The sequence below is a fragment of the Schistocerca nitens genome, chromosome 4 (genome assembly GCF_023898315.1).
Source record: "Schistocerca nitens isolate TAMUIC-IGC-003100 chromosome 4, iqSchNite1.1, whole genome shotgun sequence".
Lineage (NCBI taxonomy): Eukaryota > Metazoa > Arthropoda > Insecta > Orthoptera > Acrididae > Schistocerca > Schistocerca nitens.
Window position 1 is genome coordinate 354,073,005 of NC_064617.1, and position 20,671 is coordinate 354,093,675.

General features: G+C 44.1%; 1 protein-coding gene across 2 annotated transcripts in view; it reads left to right on the top strand.

Annotated features, from left to right (window-relative positions):
- Positions 1-20,671, top strand: part of LOC126251420 (glycogen-binding subunit 76A) — a 486,662-nt gene that overhangs the window by 461,322 nt on the left and 4,669 nt on the right. For both annotated transcript variants that reach the window (XM_049951835.1, XM_049951834.1), the window contains exon 4: positions 2,310-3,468. In XM_049951835.1, coding sequence (XP_049807792.1) covers positions 2,310-3,468 — 1,159 coding nt within the window. The remainder of the gene's footprint in view (positions 1-2,309; positions 3,469-20,671) is intronic.

Consider the following 20,671-nt stretch of genomic DNA (forward strand, 5'->3'; position numbering starts at 1 on the left):
AAAATAAATTGTCAACGGTCGTATATTTGTTCCTGATTCTCCTGTTTTGTAATTTTTAGAACTAAAGATGGCTATGTAATAGTTTAAGTCTAGGTCTGCCGTAGCAGAACGACAAATTTCGCGATCGATTGCTGTTCTTTTCTCCATTGTCTATATTCAACGATCGCTACGCGCAAGGGGATCATATGGATTCCAACCTGATTAAAATATTGCATTCTGTTCGCTAAAAAGTCTTCAGTTCAGTCAGAAAGCCGATCTTATGTCCTATATGCTCGAATCATTTGTTAAGCTACAGCGCCGAAATATGTGAAACGCTTTCTGAAATTCAGGCAGATTTTGTTTGGCGAAGAGAGCGAAATAGATTTCAAACGATCGTTGTCTGCGAGATTTGTGTTTATTCCTACACAGGAGATGTTTTTGTCTCTTAAAAGGTCACGTACTGACGGCGATATAGGCCTTTACTAGTGTGCGTCCTCCAAAACGGATGTGGCTTTCACAGTTTCCAATCATTCGGAACGTTTCGTTCCTCCAGTGGCCTACGGTAGACTGCTGCTACAAGAGGAGCAAATTCTTCCGCTCACATTTGCGCCTGAAACTATACCTGTTAGATTCTGTCATCTGTTCACCAGATGTAGTTGAGTTTTTATCCAGTGGTAACTTCCTTTGGTACCTCATACTGGCGACGATTGAAAGGAAAACCAGCAGTACGGTCTTTCTCCGTGAAACAATTCCTTGTAAAAGGAATTTAGTATCGGACCGTCATTCTTTTATTCCCTGTTACGATCCAGTTGTGGCCACAGAGTGTCTAGACATAAGGCTTTGATCCGTTTACTGATTTAACATAAGACCAAAACTTTTTCAGCCAGACCGGTAGAAAGGGCTGTATTTTCAATTTCGGTGAAAGCTTTACGCATGGCTCTCCGTACGCTAATTTCGGCTTCATTCAGTGTTTATCTGCAACATTTTGGTATTTTGGCTACGTTTCTGATCTGTCGTGAAGATTTCTTTGCTTTCGGAGCAGTTAGCTGAAACGGCTTTCGAACCACGGAGGGTTTTCCCCATGTGTGAAAACCTTCTGGGGGCTCTGGAATTAATAGTTCCGTGTGGAGAGTTGGGTAAACATCACTTGCAACTACCTGTGTCAACGTCCGCCTCGGTAGCTGTGCAGACAGCACGGCGGGTTGCCAACCGAAGGGGCTGGGTCCTATTCTCTGGCTGGTCGGAGATTTGCATCCACTTGGGGCTGGGTGTCGTCGTCTTTACGTTCGTATCATCGTAACTGACATTTCAGAGTTGAGATGAGCAAGTACCGAAAGCCACTAAATTAAAAAAAAAGTCTAAGCGATACACACTGTCTTTGATGCAAGGAGCACTAGATGGAATACCCAACCACTCACACCGAATTGTATTCATGTCTCGATTGGTGTACTCATTTCTGAAAAATCATACATTACTTACTTACTTACTTTCCGTGTCCGGAACTAGACTTCAGACTTCCAAAACTCAGCAGCCAATATGGCCTTGTCATTTGCCTCCCATAAGTCATTCATTGTGCAGGGCTGGTCTAAATATGGACAGATAAGCAGGTGTTGAGGATCCTGGACAGAACCACACAGACAGAGTGTTCTCATTCTCTTTTAGGAAACCCCATTGCTGCAGGTTTGTCGTGCACTTTGGCGCTTCCACCCTCATACGGTTTAGGGTTCTCCAGGCGCCAGTTCTTCTTTTACATCTTTATGGGGGTTTCTCAGGTCGATTTTCCACCTTTTCAAACGATTCTCTGCAGCCGACCCTTCCAGGGCCCGGGTACGTGACAGGAAACTCTTCCTCGAACAAAGCCGTCGGTCAGAAGGCTGGTGTCCATATAAAGGGTGACGCATGTCCTTTTCTTGCTTGGTTTTTTTCGGCTTCGACAGCGATGTCACGTCGTATGTTGGGCGGTGCGATTCCCATGATTAAGTGCATCTTGTGCACTGGGGTTGGCCTCAAGCATCCGGTAACAATCCGTGCCATTTCATTCACCGCGACATCAAGTTTTCTCCTGATGATGTTGTTTCTACTTGAGACTTTTTCCCTTGTGGCATTAGAATGATGTTTATAGGTCAGTGTGCGATCCAACATGACACCAAGATATTTGGGTGTTTTAAAATGCTCGAGACGTTCACCTCTCCATATTACATTAATTTGTTTACGAAAGTTGGAAAGGGTATCTTCACCACGCATATCAGTAGTATTTCCGTCAGAGTCCTGTGATATTTTTTGAAATTTCTTTTTCTTTAGCATTGCTGAAAAACCTTCTGTTTTCGCAGATCGACCAGGACACCGAGTGAAGAGACCCGGTCGTCTCCTCGGTCGCAGTCGGCAAGTGACGACAGTCGACCCCTGAGCGAGCTGTCAGCGCTCGAACCGACGCCGAGCTCGTACTCCACAATAGAAGATTCTGTCGCCACGGCAGAGTTTTCCGTCTTGGAGGACGGAGTGCCCCCTCAGTCGGACAGGCTGAAGGGAATGCCAGAAGAGGAAGCGGAGGATGCGCTGAGTGCAGTCGTGGGGAGGCTGGGGCTCACCAACGGCGAAGCTGGACACGGCGGGTGCGACTGCATAGTGCGCCTGCATAATGGCAAGTGCGTCATCCACCACAACAGTCTGCGTAACGGAACAGACGCGTTGCACCACCGGCCCGAGAGCGAAGTCGACCGCCTCAAAGGCTCGGACCATCAGGATAGTAACGGAGCGGCACTGAACGGAGATTCGGAGACTGAATACGAGAGGACATTTGTGTCCGTTGACTTGCAGATGAACTGTCAGTCGGACGCTGAAGCCGAAGCGCCGGTGGAAGAGGGAGGAGTTACGGACGACGATGGCCCGCGTGAGCGGATTAGCGAGGACAAGTCGGCAGAGAACCTGCGTGCTCTGTGCGAAGAAGCCTCTGGGGAACGTGAGGAGAGGCACGAAGAGGCGACGAACGGTGTGTGCGTCGAAGCGGACGGCTCGCAGCAGGTGGAGTGCCGCATCGTGGTGAGCCGCGAACTGGAGGACGAAACGGAGGCGCAACAGGAGAAGGAGCGGCCTCCCGTCAACGGCAGCGGCAGCGCCTCCAACGACGAGGACGACGACTCGCGGCCGCAGCGCGTCCGCCGCTGCTCGTCCCTCAAGAGCGGCAAGACGCCCCCCGGCACGCCGGGCCGCAAGAAGATCGTGCGCTTCGCCGACGTTCTCGGCCTCGACCTGGCCGACGTGCGCACCTTCCTCGACGAGATCCCCAAGATCCCCAGCTCCGCCTACGACGACCTGCGCGACGTCGACCTGGGCACCTCGGCGCCCAGCTTCCTGCCGGCGCCGACGACGACTATACTGGGAGATTCCCAGCAGCAGTCGTTCGCGTTCCCCACCGCCCGCACGCTGGTGCCCCTGTTCCAGCAGCCTTGGACGCAGCCGGACTTCTTGGACCGTGTGCGCGACAGACAGGTCAGTAGGTAGTTCTTTATTATTCCTGAATCTCCATTATTCACTTCCGTCTTATTCATATTAGGCATCAGCCCCTAAAAAACTAATTACTTCATATAGAGTTGTGAAGCCGTATCACTGACAATGATCAATTCCAAGTCTAGGAGCTCATCTTTTGGCCTGTCATTGTTCCGTTGGTGCTAGTATTACATGACACACTGTTGTTGAGCTAGTTTGATGCAGCTGTTCGTGTTTTTATAACCTGTCACTCATTGTTCCTCAACATAATGTTATAATTTTAAGTCCTATTCAAAGGAATTTTTTTCACCACCACCACTACCACAATCATTTTCTTAGATCTTTAGCAAGCACTAGGAATGATTTACACCTCAATCCAAAGCGACTGCCGATTTTTTTCCTTCTCCTGCCCCTTGCCACTTCCTCCCACTCCTGCTTCCCCTTCTAATTATCCTTATCTCCTCCTCCCCCTCCCCCTCCCCCTCCCCCTCCCCCTCCCCCTCCCCCTCCTCCTCTTCCTATTCATCCAGTACCTTCTTTTCCTTATTCTTCTCCTTCTCCTCGCCATTCTCCTTCCCTTCCTCATCTACATCTACTACATCCATACTCCGCAAGCCACCTGACGGTGTGTGGCGGAGGGTACCCTGAGTACCTCTATCGGTTCTCCCTTCTATTCCAGTCTCGTATTGTTCGTGGAAAGGAGGATTGTCGGTATGCTTCTGTGTGGGCTCCAATCTCTCTGATTTTATCCTCATGGTCTCTTCGCGAGATATACGTAGGAGGGAGCAATATACTGCTTGACTCTTCGGTGAAGGTATGTTCACGAAATTTTAACAAAAGCCCGTACCGAGCTACTGAGCGTCTCTCCTGCAGAGTCTTCCACTGGAGTTTATCTATCATCTCCGTAACGATTACTAAATGATCCTGTAACGAAGCGCGCTGCTCTCCGTTGGATCTTCTCTATCTCTTCTATCAACCCTATCTGGTACGGATCCCACACTGGTGAGAAGTATTGAAGCAGTGGGCGAACAAGCGTACTGTAACCTACTTCCTTTGTTTTCGGATTGCATTTCCTTAGGAGTCTTCCAATGAATCTCAGTCTGGCATCTGCTTTACCAACGATCAACTTTATATGATCATTCCATTTTAAATCACTCCTAATGCGTACTCCCAGATAATTTATGGAATTAACTGCTTCCAGTTGCTGACCTGCTATTTTGTAGCTAAATGATAAGGGATCTATCTTTCTACGTATTCGCAGCACATTCCCCGCCGTCCTCCTTCCCTTCCTCGCCGTTCTCCTTGTCTTCCTCTTCCTCCTCCTCGCCTTTCTCGTCCTCCTCCTTACCTTCATCTCTTTCTCCCTATTCTTCACTTTCCTTCTTCACCTCTCCATCACTCCCAAAGGTGTGACTCCTTTCCCCCTGTTTGTAATACATCAAATTTTATTTTTTTGACCTAGGCACTCAGTTGCCATGCACTAGACCAACACTAAACCGGTGTAGGTAATATACAGCAGCACTCCGTCTTCAGGCAACGAGTGGCCTACCGGGACCATCCGACCGCCGTGTCATCCTCATGGAAGATGCGGATAGGAGGGGCGTGGGGTCAGCACAGCGCTCTCCCGGTCGTTATGAAGGTATTCTTGACCGAAGCCGCTACTATTCGGTCGAGTATCTCCTCAAATGGCATCACGAGGCTGAGTGCACCCCGAAAAATGGCAACAGCGCATGGCGGCCTGGATGGTCACCCATTCAAGTGCCGACCACGCCCGACAGCGCTTAACTTCAGTGATCTCACAGGAACCGGTGTATCCACTGCGGCAAGGCCGTTGCCTTGTTTGTAATACACCAAATTTTATTTTTTTGAGCTAGGCACTCAAATGCCATGCCCTAGACCAACACTAAACCTGTGTAGGTAATATACAACAGCATCATCTGCAAACTTCATGGAATATACGCTCTTGTCCACCAGCTGTTTGTTGTTTTAGTAATGTGTTCGTAGGCTGTTTTCACTAATCTCTTTCTCTGCATGGCTACCGCAACATACTGTACATACACTTGGACTTGCTTAATGTTGTTAACGCTCAGTCTCCTATTACTATTTTCACTCCCTCCCTCGCACCTACTTGTCTCCATTACCAAATTATGTACTCGTTAATGACTCAGTATGTATCGTATCACTCTATCCATTTCTTTTAGTCAAGTTACGCCATTGAGTTCTTTATTGCTCCATTCATTTGAGTACTGCTTCACTAGCTCCATTTAATCGTGGGCATTCTTTTGAAAAAAAAAAACTCATAAAAATAAAGACTCTACTCTTTGTATTTAGATATCGTCAGTTTCATTTCTACACAAGGCTACAAACCAGACAAATATTTTCAGATAAAATTGCTTAACTCTAACATTTGTTTGATGTTAATACACTTATCATCCGCCAAAGGTTGCGTTTCATTGGCAGGACACTTAGAAGATGTAACAAGTCCACTAAAGAGACAGCTTACACTACACTCGTTCGTCCTCTGTTAGAATATTGCTGCGCGGTGTGGGATCCTTACCAGGTGGTATTGACGGAGGACATCGAAAGGGTGCAAAAAAGGGCAGCTCGTTTTGTATTATCACGTAATAGGGGAGAGAGTGTGGCAGATATGATACGCGAGTTGGGATGGAAGTCATTAAAGCAAAGACGTTTTTCGTCGCGGCGAGATCTATTTACGAAATTTCAGTCGCCAACTTTCTCTTCCGAATGCGAAAATATTTTGTTGGGCCCATCCTACATAGGTAGGAATGATCATCAAAATAAAATAAGAGAAATCAGAGCTCGAACAGTAAGGCTTAGGTGTTCGTTTTTCCCGCGCGCTGTTCGGGAGTGGAATGGTAGAGAGATAGTATAATTGTGGTTCGATGAACCCTCTGCCAAGCACTTAAATGTGAATTGCAGAGTAATCATATAGATGTGGATCAGAATATTTTTCGTTCTATTATTAGTTTACACTTGTGCTGCAGTAAACTATTTCGCTTCGGAAGTACCGAAAGTCATATACTACATTTAGTCTCTCAGGACGTAATGCCCTCAGCACCACCTGATGTAATTAGACTACATTCCACCACCATTGTTGTATTTTTGTTGTTTCCCTTTTAATAACCTCTTTGAGATATCAGTTCCATTCAGCTGATCTTCAAAGTCCTTTGTTATGTCTGTCAGAATTGCAATGTCCTGGCCAAATCTAATTTCTTTCTTTATTTTCAACTTTAATTCCCTTTCCATACATTTCTTCAGTTTTCTTCAACACTTTCTCTAGGTACATATTCAATAACAGGGATAGTCATTAATATGTCTCACTCCCTCTTCAACTACTGCTTCCCTTTCATGTCTTTTGACTCTAATAATTGCAATCAGGTTTCCGAACAAGTTGTAAATACATTTAGTTTTCACACTGCAGTCCAGTCATAGCGTGATCCATTCTACATTGTTAAACATCGGTTTATTTTATTACTTAATTATTTTATGAGATGATGCGGCAGTACGTTGAGGACGACTTGAATAAGGTTGACACCAGCCCTAGAAGCCTTTGTAGCTATAAACGTCGCATACGGCCCGCCCAAGGGTATCAGTAATACTGATTGAGAGGTAAGGTTATCTGCGCCAGGGGCCTCGTTTCCATTAAGATCTTTGTGTTCTGTAAAATAATTTTTGCGTTATCATACCTCTAATCTCATGTTAATTTGCTTCCTCTTTGCTTTTCATTATATTGTCTTCATGTTTGTTTCTCTTGTGTAGCCTTTCTGATCTGTATATTTCTTCCACCTTGCAGTTCTTTGGTAATGGCTTGCCATCTGAGTTCTTAATAGTCATGAAATTGCTTATCTTTCCTCCAAACGTCTCTAATTTTCCTCAAGTCATGCCTGTTTCTACATCCTTGCATTTGTTCTCTAGCCATTTATTCTAAGCGATTTCGCATTTTCTGTAAGTCTCATTGTTTAGACATATGTACTCCCCTTTGCTTTATTTGCAGTATTTTGTATATTTTATCCTTTCGTCAGTTAAATAAAATTTAGCCTTGTTGTCCGAGGATTTCTACTAGATCTTGTCTATATAAATAATTTATTCTTAACTGCCTTCAGTATTTAATCTTTCAAAGCTATACATTCGTCTTCTTCTGAACTCCTTACCCCGTTTCAGAAAAGCTGTTGGCTAATGCTCCCCCTGACACCCTAAACAACCTCTGGCTCTTTAAATTCATTCAGGGCCCATGGCCTAACTGCATACCTTTGTTTCAATTTCTTCAGTTTTAATCTGGAGATAATGACCAATAAATTACAGTCAGAGTCCACAACTGCTCCTGGAAATGTCTTACAGTTTAAAATCTGATTTCTAAATCGTCTTACCACCATATATTCAACGTTAAATCTTCCATTGTATCCATGTGTCTTCCAAGTATACAATCTTCTTATGGATTATTTAAACCAAATGTTATCGATAACTAAATTATGCTCTGTGCAGAATTCTACCTGACGGCTTCCTCTTTCATTTCTTTCCCCCATGTTCGCGTGCTATTTTTCCTTCTCTTATTTTTTCTACTATCGGACTTCACTTCCCAATTACAACTACAGTTTCGCCTACTTTAACTATTTAAATAATTTCTCTTCTTTCACCATTCATTTCTTCAATGCCATCATCTGCGAAGCTAGATGGCAAATAAGCTTCTACTATTCTGCTGAATGATGGTTTCGTTCCTATATTGACTACGGTAGTGCATTCACTATTCTGTTCATAGTAGCGTACTTTCATTCCTATTTTTATTAATTACTAGATATAATCCTGTATTACCTCTATTTTATGACCGTGTACGCACCTGATCAGAATACGTGTTCTTCCTGTTAGCGCGCTTCTCTAATTCGCACTGCGTATGACTTCAACCTATATATTTCCCCTTTTAATTTCTGTGACCTTCCTGCCCGATTAAGGGATCTAACTTTCTTTAGTGTCAACTTGATTTCTGCTGTTTGCAGTACAAGCACAGTCAGGCCATGTTGCCTAATGTTAAGAGGCTAGATTTGTCAGTTTTCCAGATCGTTGTCCCTGCAACAACTGAATAGTCTGGTACACTTCTTCAGGAAGTATAGGTTAGTCTGGTCTCTCTACGGAAGCCCCTTCGTTGTGGATGCGCGTACATCGACATGAGCGTGACTCCATTACTACATCGACAGTGAGTTGCTTTTCTGACGAAGACACTGATGAAATACAGGGTTTTCGGAAATTCCCGTTACAGACTTCTAGGACGTGTAGAAGTGAGTGAGTAGATAGTATTTTGAACTAGAACCCATTTCCTGAAACTTATCTTTTCCGTGCTACAATCATTTGAAAACAAGTTGGAAACGGGACCACTTTTACAATTAGTTGGTTAGGCGTGACCCATTACATCAAGTGTTTTACCAGTCCACTCATAAATAGCCAAAGAAATTGCTCGTGTACTCATTGACGAATCCTCTTGAACGTGATGTAGTATGGTCTCTTCTAATTCGAATGTGCAACGTTTCCTTGGAGCACCACAGTCACGCCTGCTAACCTTGAAGGTACCCTTTCTCGAAGCCGTTGCGTAATTGTGGCGGAAAGGGTGTGCGATGGAGTCGGACGTTGTCCAGAACAATAAAGGCAACGAGCAGCTCTTCCATTACTATGAGCTTCGACATTCAGAAGGATCATGTCGGTGTATTCTGCAAGCGTGAACTTAACCATGTTGCTCTAACACTCACATATACGTGAACGAGGCTCGAACCAGGTGAGAGAGGTAGGTCAGACGTCAAATGACATCAGATGATCCGACGTAACCACCCTCCCACCATGATTACCTTGTTGCATATCTATCTAGCAAACATTTTATCAGCAGCTATAGTACGGAAACGGTACCTTTCCAGGCGCGGGTTCCTATTCAAAATATTATGTACTCACTCCCCTCTACAGATCCTAGAAGTTTGTAGCCGGAATTTCCGAGCACCCTGAATCCGAAGCTGCAGTGCCTGCGTTTTGAAGAAGTACGATGACAATGTTCCACCCGAAAAATGGTTCAAATGGCTCTGAGCGCTATGGGACTTAACATCTGAGGTCATCAGTCCCCTAGAACGTAGAACTACTTAAACCCAGCTAACCTAAGGACATCACACACATCCATGCCCGAGGCAGGGTTCGAACCTGCGACCGTAGCGGTTGCGCGGTTCCAGACTGAAGCGCCTAGAACCGCTCGGTCACAGCGGCCGGTATTCCATCCGACATGCACGCAAGTCCGAGAGAACATCGCATCGTACTTCTTTACAATGCAGCGACTGCAGTTTAGTGTTTATTGGCCAATACCGGGCCAGCAATTTAAAATTAAATGACTCCCTTTTCGGGAATAACATTACTGGGAACTACGAGTACAGGTATGACACATGGAAGTCTGGGTATGACCGTGAATCGTGTTCGGATAGACGAAGCGGTTAAGGTGACGTCTCGCGTAAATTGGGAAATCCGGGTTCGAGTTCCGGTCCAGCACAAATTTCCACTGTTGTCATTCCATTATACAGGGTGTTTCAAAAGGACTTTACAACTTTAAAAATTCATATAAATTTATTGAAAGAAGATATAGATCTGGGTTCAGTGTTATTTTGTAGAGAAACACACACAGTTCTTTTTTCTACCTTCAGTTGGTTATCCTGCACACTCCCATCTGAAGTCGCTGGCCGGGGTGGCCGAGCGGTTCTAGGCGATACAGTCTGGAGCCGAGCGGCCGCTACGGTCGCAGGTTCGAATCCTGCCTCGGGCATGGATGTGTGTGATGTTCTTAGGTTAGTTAGGTTTAAGTAGTTCTAAGTCTCTGGGACCTATGACCTCAGATGTTAAGTCCCATAGTGCTCAGAGCCATTTGAACAATCTGAAGTGAATTTCTTCCCAAACTCGCTGTAGCATTGCAGGTATAACTTGTTCAGTGGCGACGTAAATTCTTGCTGTAAGTTCAGGTAGAGAAGCCGGCACAGAAGATAGAAACACGATATCCTTGACGAATCCCCGTTGAAAAAATCATGTGTCAGGTCTGGGGAACTTGGCCATTCAGTTGGCGCATCACGGTCAATCCATTGACCTGGAAAGCGCTCACTGAGAAAGTCACGGACGTCAGCCAGGTAATGGGGTGGTGCACCACTTTGCATGAAGTAAACATTTAGTTTCTAGTCATCCTCATCGATCTGTGATATCAAAAATTGCTGTGACATATCTATCTACAGCGTACTTGGTACGGAAATTACGCTGAACTGTTGTCGCCGGCAGCGATTCTTCAAACCAAAACACACAGCTAGCACGCTAGTGTCCAGTGAAGCAAGCCACCTTTAACGCCACTGCCGCTAGTGCTCCTTATGGTGTGATTCGGCAGTAGCAAACTACACTAGACTACATTTAGTGTGTTTCCCATACAAATTGACACCACGATCACCTCTGTAGGTACTATGAATTAATTCATATAAATTTTCAAAGTTGTAAAGTCTTTTTTGAAACACCCTGTACATCTGGAGGTGATTCATATTCGCAGCTGCGAATACATTTCATGAAGGATATCGTCAAAAGTTGATATTTTCGACGCGAGAAGAATACCGAGAATACACAATACAGCTCGAAAGTGCACGGTTAACCGGAGGTTTCGCTATCTACGCGATTAAGTGCAGACGTCAATTCTTATAGACGTAATAGCTTTTGCTGTCACACTCAACTGAAACACTCCGAGGTTATGGTGTGACAACGGCTTAGGGGCGCTTAAGAGCACGCTGCTCGTGATCGGCAGGTTCTTGAAATCGGAATCCAACCGTAGATAGCCGTGGTCCCTCAGGTATTCGCCACTCAGATACACCACGCGTTAAGTTCGCTCCCGTCGCGGCGAACATTGACCCTGACATGAACCGCATTATTGATGTGCAGCAAAGGTCTTTGCTACTCACTTCTACTGCGACGGCCCGTCTTGTTCGCACTACGTATTTAAACAGTGTGATGGTAGTATACAGGGATCGAGTTGAGAGCTAACACGTTTCTGCCTGTTCATGGACAGTGCTTCCAGGAACTGTGTGAGAGGTTTAGCCAGAAGTAATCACGGTGAACGCACTATACGTAAACCATCTTCTGGACAGCTCCGTCAACAGGCGGAGAGCAAATAACTCAGTACATTTCACTTGCAAATCGGGTTCTTGCACGCTGGCTAACGTTTGCTGGCGCCGGGACGTAAACGCCAGTGGAAATAGCCGCGCATACCGCCGGCCACCAGCTAAGCGGTGCCAGGCGCTCTTGACACGGTGCCACGTCCGTTTACAATCAGCCTCGTGCCCTGACTAATTTAGGGCCATAAAAACAAACTACAGTACAGGAAACTTGGATCTCTCTCTCTTCCTCCCTATGTATTCACGATGAGGAAGCTAACACAAACCATCTCCATCACATCTAGAACGAATAAACGTATCGAAATGTGGCCATCGCCAAGTTGTAGCGTAAAAGTTTTTGATAAAGTAAGTGGAGAGAAGCTATGAAAGAGAATGAACACAAGAGGAATATATCTGCTCTTACTAAAGGTAAGGCTGTCCGAGACAGCAAAAGACTTGGAAGAGCAGTTGAACGAAATGGACAGTGCCTTCAAAGGAGGTTATAAGATGAACATCAACAAAAGCAAAACGAGGATAATGGAATTTAGTCGAAGTAAGTCGGGTGCTGCTGAGCGAATTAGATTAGGAAATGAGACACTTAAAGTAGTAAAGGAGTTTTGCCATTTGGGGAGCAAAATAACTGATGATGTTCGAAGTAGAGAGGATATAAAATGTAGACTGGCAATGCGAAGGAAAGCGTTTCTGAAGAAGAGAAATTTGTTAATATCGAGTATAGATTTAAATGTCAGGAAGTCGTTTCTGAAAGTATTTGTATGGAGTGTGTGTATGGAAGTGAAACATGGACGATAAATAGTTCGGACAAGAAGAGACTAGGAGCTTTCGAAATGTGGTGCTACAGAAGAATGCTGAAGATTAGATGGGTAGATCACATAACTAATGAGGAGGTATTGAATAGAATTGGGAAGAAGAGAAGTTTGTGGCACAACTTGACAAGAAGAAGGGACCGGTTGGTAGGACATGTTCTGAGGCATCAAGGGATCACAAATTTAGAATTGGAGGGCAGCGTGGAGGGTAAAAATCGTAGAGGGAGACCAAGAGATGAATACACTAAGCAGATTCAGAAGGATGTAGGTTGCAGTAAGTACTGGGAGATGAAGAAGATTGCACAGGATAGAGTAGCATGGAGAGCTGCATCAAACCAGTCTCAGGACTGAAGACCACCACAACAACAACACTAAAGGTAGTAGAAAGCATGTACCAAGTGAGAAAAGACAGGTCAAATTTGGGAATAAGACAAGAATGGAGTTTGTCTCTGATTTTATTTAATATTTAAATTGACGACGTGCTTAGGTAATCGAAAAGGAAATTAAGTCTTTATACTAACGACTTCAACGATACGAATCATTTTGTAACATTACTTTTTGCTGGTGATCAAATTCTGATTGCTGATAGCGATAACACATTGCAAATAGATGCTCGTATTTTATCCGCAACAGCAAAGTTGTATCATCTGTTGGTATCTTTCTAGAAAAGAAAAGTTATGGCTTCTAGCGTCCAGCAGCCGATTCCCATCCAAACAATAAGAAGTGATGAGAAAGTAGAAAGAGTAAACTTACTTATCTTTTTAGGAAATACTATCTCATTCGTGACAGAAATGAAGACACGAAAGAAAGCAGAAAGATTTAATTATATTAACAGAACAAAATATAGAATCCACAGAAGTAAAGCAAGAAAGGAATCTCTACTGAAGTTCTGCAAAATGATACGTGGAAGTGAACCGTGGGCTGTAAGAAAAAGAAAATGAACAAATATCACTACCATCGGAGATACTCATAATGCTGTCAGATGGGAGGATGCATGCTGACATCATAGAGGCTCAAATGAGCAAATTAATGAATACGGGAACAACTAGAACTGTCATGTCACAAGAATAGAAGACGACCGAATAACAAAATTAACGATGAATTATTGCGCAGTGGACAGAAATGATTCAAATGGCTCTAAGCACTATGGGACTTAACATCTGAGGCCATCAGTCCCCTAGATTTAGAACTACTTAAACCTAACTAAGCTAAGGACATCACACACATTCATGCCCGAGGCAGGATTCGAACCTGCGACAGTAGCAGCAGCAGCGCGGTTCCGGATTGAAGCGCCTAGAAACGCTCGGCCACAGCGGTCGGCTGGTGGACAGAAGATATTTCAGAAGACATAGGAAAAGGTGGCAATATTAATAGTTTCAACCAAGCGGCGTAACAGACAAATGCTTAATACATGCAGGAAGAACTATATAGTTTTCTGTGATTATAGAGTTTGAACAATTAGTAACAAGATAACAGGATCGCAAATAACTGTCCCGTTGACAGCAGAAGAGGTTCCTTGTTTCAGTGCAGCAGTTATTCTGGAAGGTTTTCTTCGGGTGCTGAATCTCAGTAGATAAACCGTCCTTGTCGCGTATGTCATGAGCTCTGCGGACAAGGGTAGTGAGCACGGGTTTCTTTTGTGCTGCTGGGTGATGGCAGCTGTTGGCGTTGAGGTACAGGTCTGTGTGGTTGTTTTCTTTCGGTAGACGGAGTGTCCCAGTGTGCCGTGCGTTTTCTTCATTATTAGGATATCGAGGAAGGGTAGGCACCTGTTAAGTAGCTTATACTGTAGTGCTCCGTACACTTTTATACGACATTTGTCGAGTTAGCTCTGTTTAGTTACACTCTAAAGGGGAAAAACAAAACAAAGAGGCATCACGAAAAATTATCAGAATTGGACGAAAATCTGTAGATGTTATCTAAATGTAAAGACAAAAAATGATTACGGTTTCAGAAAATCTGGATGATTTGTTAAAGAGAAAGAAGTTCATAAAATGAGCAAGTTAATAACGCGTTGGTCCACACCTGGCTCTTATGGATGCAATTATTCGGCATGGCGTTAATTGACAGAGTTGTTGGATGTCCTTCTAAGCGATAGCTTGAAAAAAATCCGTCGAACTGACGTGTTAGTGTGTCAAAATGCTGAGATGATTGGAGGGCCCTGCCCATAATGCTCCAAACGCTCTCAATTGGGGTTAGATCCGGGGGCCTTGCTGGCCGAGGCAGGATTTGGCAGACACGAAGACAAGCAGTAGAATCTCTGGTCTGTGCGGGCGGGCAGTATCTTGCTGGAATGTCAGCCCAGGATGGTTTGCCACGAAGGGCGATAAAATGGGGCGTAGAATATTGCTGACGTACCGCTGTGCAGTAAGAGTGCCGCGGATGACAACCAATCCTAGACCATCACTCCTGGGTGTTGAACCGTGTGGCGGGCGACTGAGAGATTATTATCCCACCACTGACCGGGTTGTCTCTACACACGTCTTCGTTGGTCAATGGGGCTCAGTTCGAAGCGGAACTCATCACCGAAGAAAATTGTACGGTAGTCAATGAGATTCCTATTCTTTTATGTTACGTAGCATGCGGGCTATGTTCCAGTAGATATCGTATTTTACCGCTTGTGAGAAGAGGGAAATACTTTAAGCATCCTTGCTATCGTACCAGCATTCAGTCACCTTCGCTGTAGCACGTCTGGCTTTTCCTTCATCTCGACTTCGTTGTCACTGTTGCAGCCTATTCTTTTTTTGAAGTGAACTAAATCTCAACACACACACACACACACACACACACACACACACACACACACACACACACACACACACACACACACACACCACCTCCACTTGTGCTTTTATTCGGACGACGGCCGGCCGCTGTGGCCGAGCGGTTCTACGCGCTTCAGTCCGGAACCACGCGGCTGCTACGGTTGCAGGTTCGAATCCTGACTCGGGCATGGATGTGTGATGTTCAAAAAATGGCTCTGAGCACTATGGGACTCAACTGCTGTGGTCATTAGTCCACTAGAACTTAGAACTACTTAAACCTAACTAACCTAAGGACATCACACACATCCATGCCCGAGGCAGGATTCGAACCTGCGACCGTAGCAGTCGCACGGTTCCGGACTGCGCGCCTAGAACCGCGAGACCACCGCGGCCGGCGATGTGTGATGTCCTTAGGTTAGTTACGTTCAAGTAGTTCTAAGTCTAGGGGACTGATGGCTTCAGATGTTAAGTCCCATAGTGCGTAGAGCCATTTCAACCATTTGAACTCGGATGGCGGCAGGCGCTTCAAGGGATCGAAAAGTCTTGCAAAGCGACACTCCGGTTGGTGTACGAAAATACTTGCCGATTACCGTCCCTTTGTCTTTACTTGTCGACACATCGTCCAGAACACCATGAAGTATTGACGTGTCTACATTTGGTCAATTTGCCAGTAAAAGGTTTGCTGGCCTTAGAAAGCTTTGAAGGTAATTTGTTTCCCCCATAACAAAACAACGAGTAATAATATGTAAACGGGTTCCCGAAACTTTGTCTTTTTACTACTGAAAGAACATTGTACTTTTTTTTTCGAATCTCAACCTTTTTGGTTAGATTTAAACGTGACAAAACTCGAATTCAAATTCATGTTCCATAATACACTGTGTGACAAGGGCTACAACTGGTTACATACTATACACAACTACTACGCAATCATGGATTTTATGTTTTAATTACTACTGCTATACATTTTAGTAATCACATCATCATCACCATGTGGATTCAGATGCTTTTATATTCTGAGATTTACTTGTGACGTGTCTAGTTTGCAGACAAAAAAGGCAAAAAGGTTGGGTCTCGTATGATGCTGATGAAACACCGGCGTTAATGTATAGCTCAGGAAAGTGTTGTACATGTAAGGTCCCATAAAGCTGTCAAATTATGGGGATGCTGATTCCTAGGCTTCACCCGCTGCTACAAACATGCCTCGACATTTTCTATGGGATTTAAATCGTGTGGTTTAACGATCGAGCCGAAGTTCTATAGAGTGGCTAAGTGTTAGTCAAACCAGGCAGTATGTGAACAGCCCTGTGAACACAGCTGGTATCATCTCGGAAGATAAGTCCACAGCATTCTCACCCTAATGAAAAAAAAAAGTACGATATCGAGAATGTTAAAATAAATATCCTGGCTCTTGTTCAGATTAGCCTGAATGTATGGTCGCAAGTCGGGTACAAAAATATCCCGGAATCGCTTCAGACCCGAATTACACTTTCCTAACATTGCATGCTAAACACCGCATTTTGCTGTTGGTACACTCGATGCTTTGCATCATTTGAAAACAGGCAAAATCTTGACTCGTCCAGAAACATCACATGTCTCCACTCAGTTATTTTGTCACTCCACTGTTTGACCCACTACAGCTTTAAGTGCCGATGTGAACGATAGTCTTTGGTGCGCCATTCTTTGTAGACAAGCTGTACAGTTGATACACGAACAAATCAGACAACTTCATTCACGGTGTGGTCATGGGCAAGTCCAAATGCCACACCTCCCTTTTGCCATTCTGTCGCGTCTGTGCGTCGTTCCATCTTACTGCTCCGGTTGCATACAACCGACTGGCACATACGCACTACTTCGATGTCTGGTAACAGCTCCGTACCATTTGCAGTTTACCAGAACGACCAGTGTCATTTTCTAAGGGGACGAGTAAATTTTTGCCTCGTGAGCTCACACTATCTGATCTACAGTATCCGGACATCCTACGTAACGCGGAATTGACCACTCAATGTGATGAGAGGCGGACCTGCCGGTATAGAAGGAGGCGGCGAGTGTTGCGTTAGCAGTAGAGAAGTAGTAAAGGCAGAGCGAGTCGGTCATGAGAGCTCAGTGACTTCGAACGTGACCGGGAAGTACTCACCTGAATAATAGATCAATCAGGGACATTTCAACCCTTTTAAAGCTGCCCAACAGTCTTGGTGACGTGGAGTGAATCTATTGAATAACCGTAGCTAAACAAAAACCAAGCAGACTTCATGTACTGACACAGAGGGTCGGTCGAGAACTGCCGAGGGTGATCGTAAAAGTCACACGAAATCATCGGAAGTAATCACTCGCGAATTCAAAAGTGTTACCAGCAGTCCAGCTAGCGCATTGAAGTTAAAAGAATGTGGTATAACGGTCGAGCAGCTCCACATAAGTCACATTCGTGTAGTCCATGGTGAGCGCTGTGTGAGGCGGAGCAAAGAGCGACAACACTGGACAGTTGGTGACTGGAAAAGAGTGATTTGGAGTGATGAGCCATGGCATACACTACAGCAATCCGATGGAAGGTTTTGAATTTGGTGAATGCCTGGCGAACCTTACGTTCCGTCATGTGTAGTGCGAGCAGTGGAGTACAGAGGAGGCGGTGTTATGGTAAGGGGGTGATATACGTGGTTAGTGTGTGGTCCTCTTATTGGACTCGAGAAAATTCTGACTACAGAAGCGTATGAAAACATTTTACAGCATTGTGTACTGTGTACAATAGACGTAGAGTTCAGGTACGAATATTGTGACAGTATACTAGGTTATAAAAAGAATCATCTGTGAAGCAATGGTATGTGGACAATAACATTTCTGAAACGGTCTATTCTAACCAGGGTCTCGACTTGCCTCTAATGGAACAGATTTGGGATGAGTTAGAACATCAGCTTTGCTCCAGACCCCAGTGTCCAGCATCACTACCTCCTTTGGTTTTGGATCTTGAGGAAGAATGGGCTGCCGTTTCTCACCAGGCATTCACATACTTCATTGAAAGTGTTCCCAGTAGAGCCTAAGCCGTCACAAAGAGGGACGGGAAGCCCCATATTAATGTCCATTAATAGTGTCTGGACACTTTTGATTAGATAGTGTTTGTAATTTTCTGGTGCATTAAAACTGTGTGCCCTAACGAGACTAGAACTCGGAGAGACGCTCTACCGTGCTTGGGTAGCTCAGTCGGTAGAGCACTTACCTGCTTAAGGCGAAGGTCCCGAGTTAGAGTCTCGGACGAAGTTTCATATCAGCATGCACTCCGCAGTGGAGTGAAAATTTCATTCTAGATCATGTACAGGTAAGGGTGATATCGTGGCCACCTGCGGGTAACTTGGGTTCCCTAAATATCTAATAAACAGCACTGCGCATTCCGATGATGAATGCCTTAGTTACTAGTACTAGTTCGTAGTTTCGCCTGTAGAGCACCTTGCCGCAGTAGCTAGTTTTCCAAGCGAACAGCGAGGTTACCCTCTTTTCATCGCCGAAAAGGTGAGGTAGACATTTGAAGCAGTATTACTATACCTATGTTTGTGAAGTTACACATTGTGATATTCTTTTCCTGTTGCAAATGTACGGAACATTATGTTCCAGTATTAATATTTTAATTTATCCTTAAGATTAGACGGTAAGTTTTTGTACAAAAACATGGCGGTGTTAGTATGAGCCCTTTTCCTGCTGGCAGTATGAGCCTCCAAAACAAAAGGGGACCAAATTATAATCACAACAGAGTTGCTGCTCAACTTTGTGTTGCAGACGCCCCAAAGAGTTAACTTGCAGGGGGGAAAAACTTGGGATAAACAAGACATGGTAGGAGTCTTAAAGGCAGTATCAGAGAAAAGAACTGACCTAAATAACGCAGAAAAACTGTTTATACACCTGAAGCAAGCCTTCAGAGACTCTTTCCTCGTGACTTGCCTTTCGAAGGGCAGTTAGACGAAAAATCAGAAGGAAGCTAATTTTGTCTGCTGGTCGTGAGACTGAGGCGTGTGTGATTTTTGTAAATAGTATTTTTCAATATATTGAAGCTATATGAATCTTGATAAACATGATTTTTGAAATCTGTGTAAGGGACGACATCGTAGTCGGGTTCCACACTGTGCACTCTTGCAATTATATAGGATTTAATAAAACTAACTTTCTTGTATGTTCTGGTTTAATCTATTTAATTTATCCCATAGGGCTCAAATTACCAAAACGACTTTATTTTCGCAGATTGTGTAAGTTTCCATGAAACAAATTATATTTTTTTCCCCATGCATTATTCCAGATAAAATGTATGATAAGTCAAAGACATGTCAGAGTACGTTCACAGCAACTCTTAAGGGGGGTAGGATGCCAAACGGGCCGACTTGGAGCAGGAGAGGCATCACAGGACATTTTAATTTCCAGTGTCTATACTTTTACAAATAAATTAATAAAACTTTGTCAGCATCACCAGGAAGGATTCAGGATTCACACTCATTGCCGTGGAAGTTCGACAACGTAACAAAATAAATTTTTTACGTGTGAAATTTCATCATTTTTGCACTTACTAAAGGCTGCATTTGTTGCTATACGTACACTTTTCTTCATAAGTTAGAGAGATTCTTCGATGAATTTTGCACAGCTTACATACCATACTTACAGGTGTATGAAACTCTAGAATTTATTTAATTTATGAAAAAAAGAATGATCTGTTGTATTTTAAACTTCATGTTTAGAAAAAACACAAATTTTATAGTTAATTCCCTCAATTTTTACCACAGTTTTTAATAGATTTGGAAAATTCTAGAGTTTCATACACGTTTAAGTATGGTTTGTATGCTGTGCAAAATTCATCGAACCATCTCTCTTACTTATGAATAAAAGTGTACCTATAGCAACAAATGGTGCCATTAGTAAGTGAAAAAATGATGAAATTTCACACGTAAAAAAAATTTATTTTGTTATGTTTTCGAACTTCCACTGCTATGAGTGTGAATTCTGAATCCTTCCTGGTCGTGCTGACAAAGTTTTATGATGTATTTATTAAGATGAATGAACACCCTCGGACATGTCCGAAAGAACAGATACTATCGGTGACCAAGCAGCTCGTTAGAATGAAATTACAATGAAATGAACACCCTTAGCTGCTTACAGGCGTTGACATACGTCAACGGGGACAGATGAAAATGTGTGCCCCGACCGGGACTCGAACCCGGGATCTCCTGCTTACATGGCAGACGTTCTATCCATTTTTTTAAATCTCATTTTGTTCGTTTTCGTTAGTTATATCTGCTCGTTGCGGACGTCGAAAGACACCCGTTTCATTTCGTTGTTGATTCATTAACTCAGTTTTTTTATTACAGAGGGCAGCTAGCCTTCTGACCGAACACGCTGAGTTACCGTGTAGCATCCATCTGAGCCACCGAGGACACAGAGGATAGCGCGACTGCAGGGATTTATCTCTGGCACGCCTCCCGCGAAACCCACA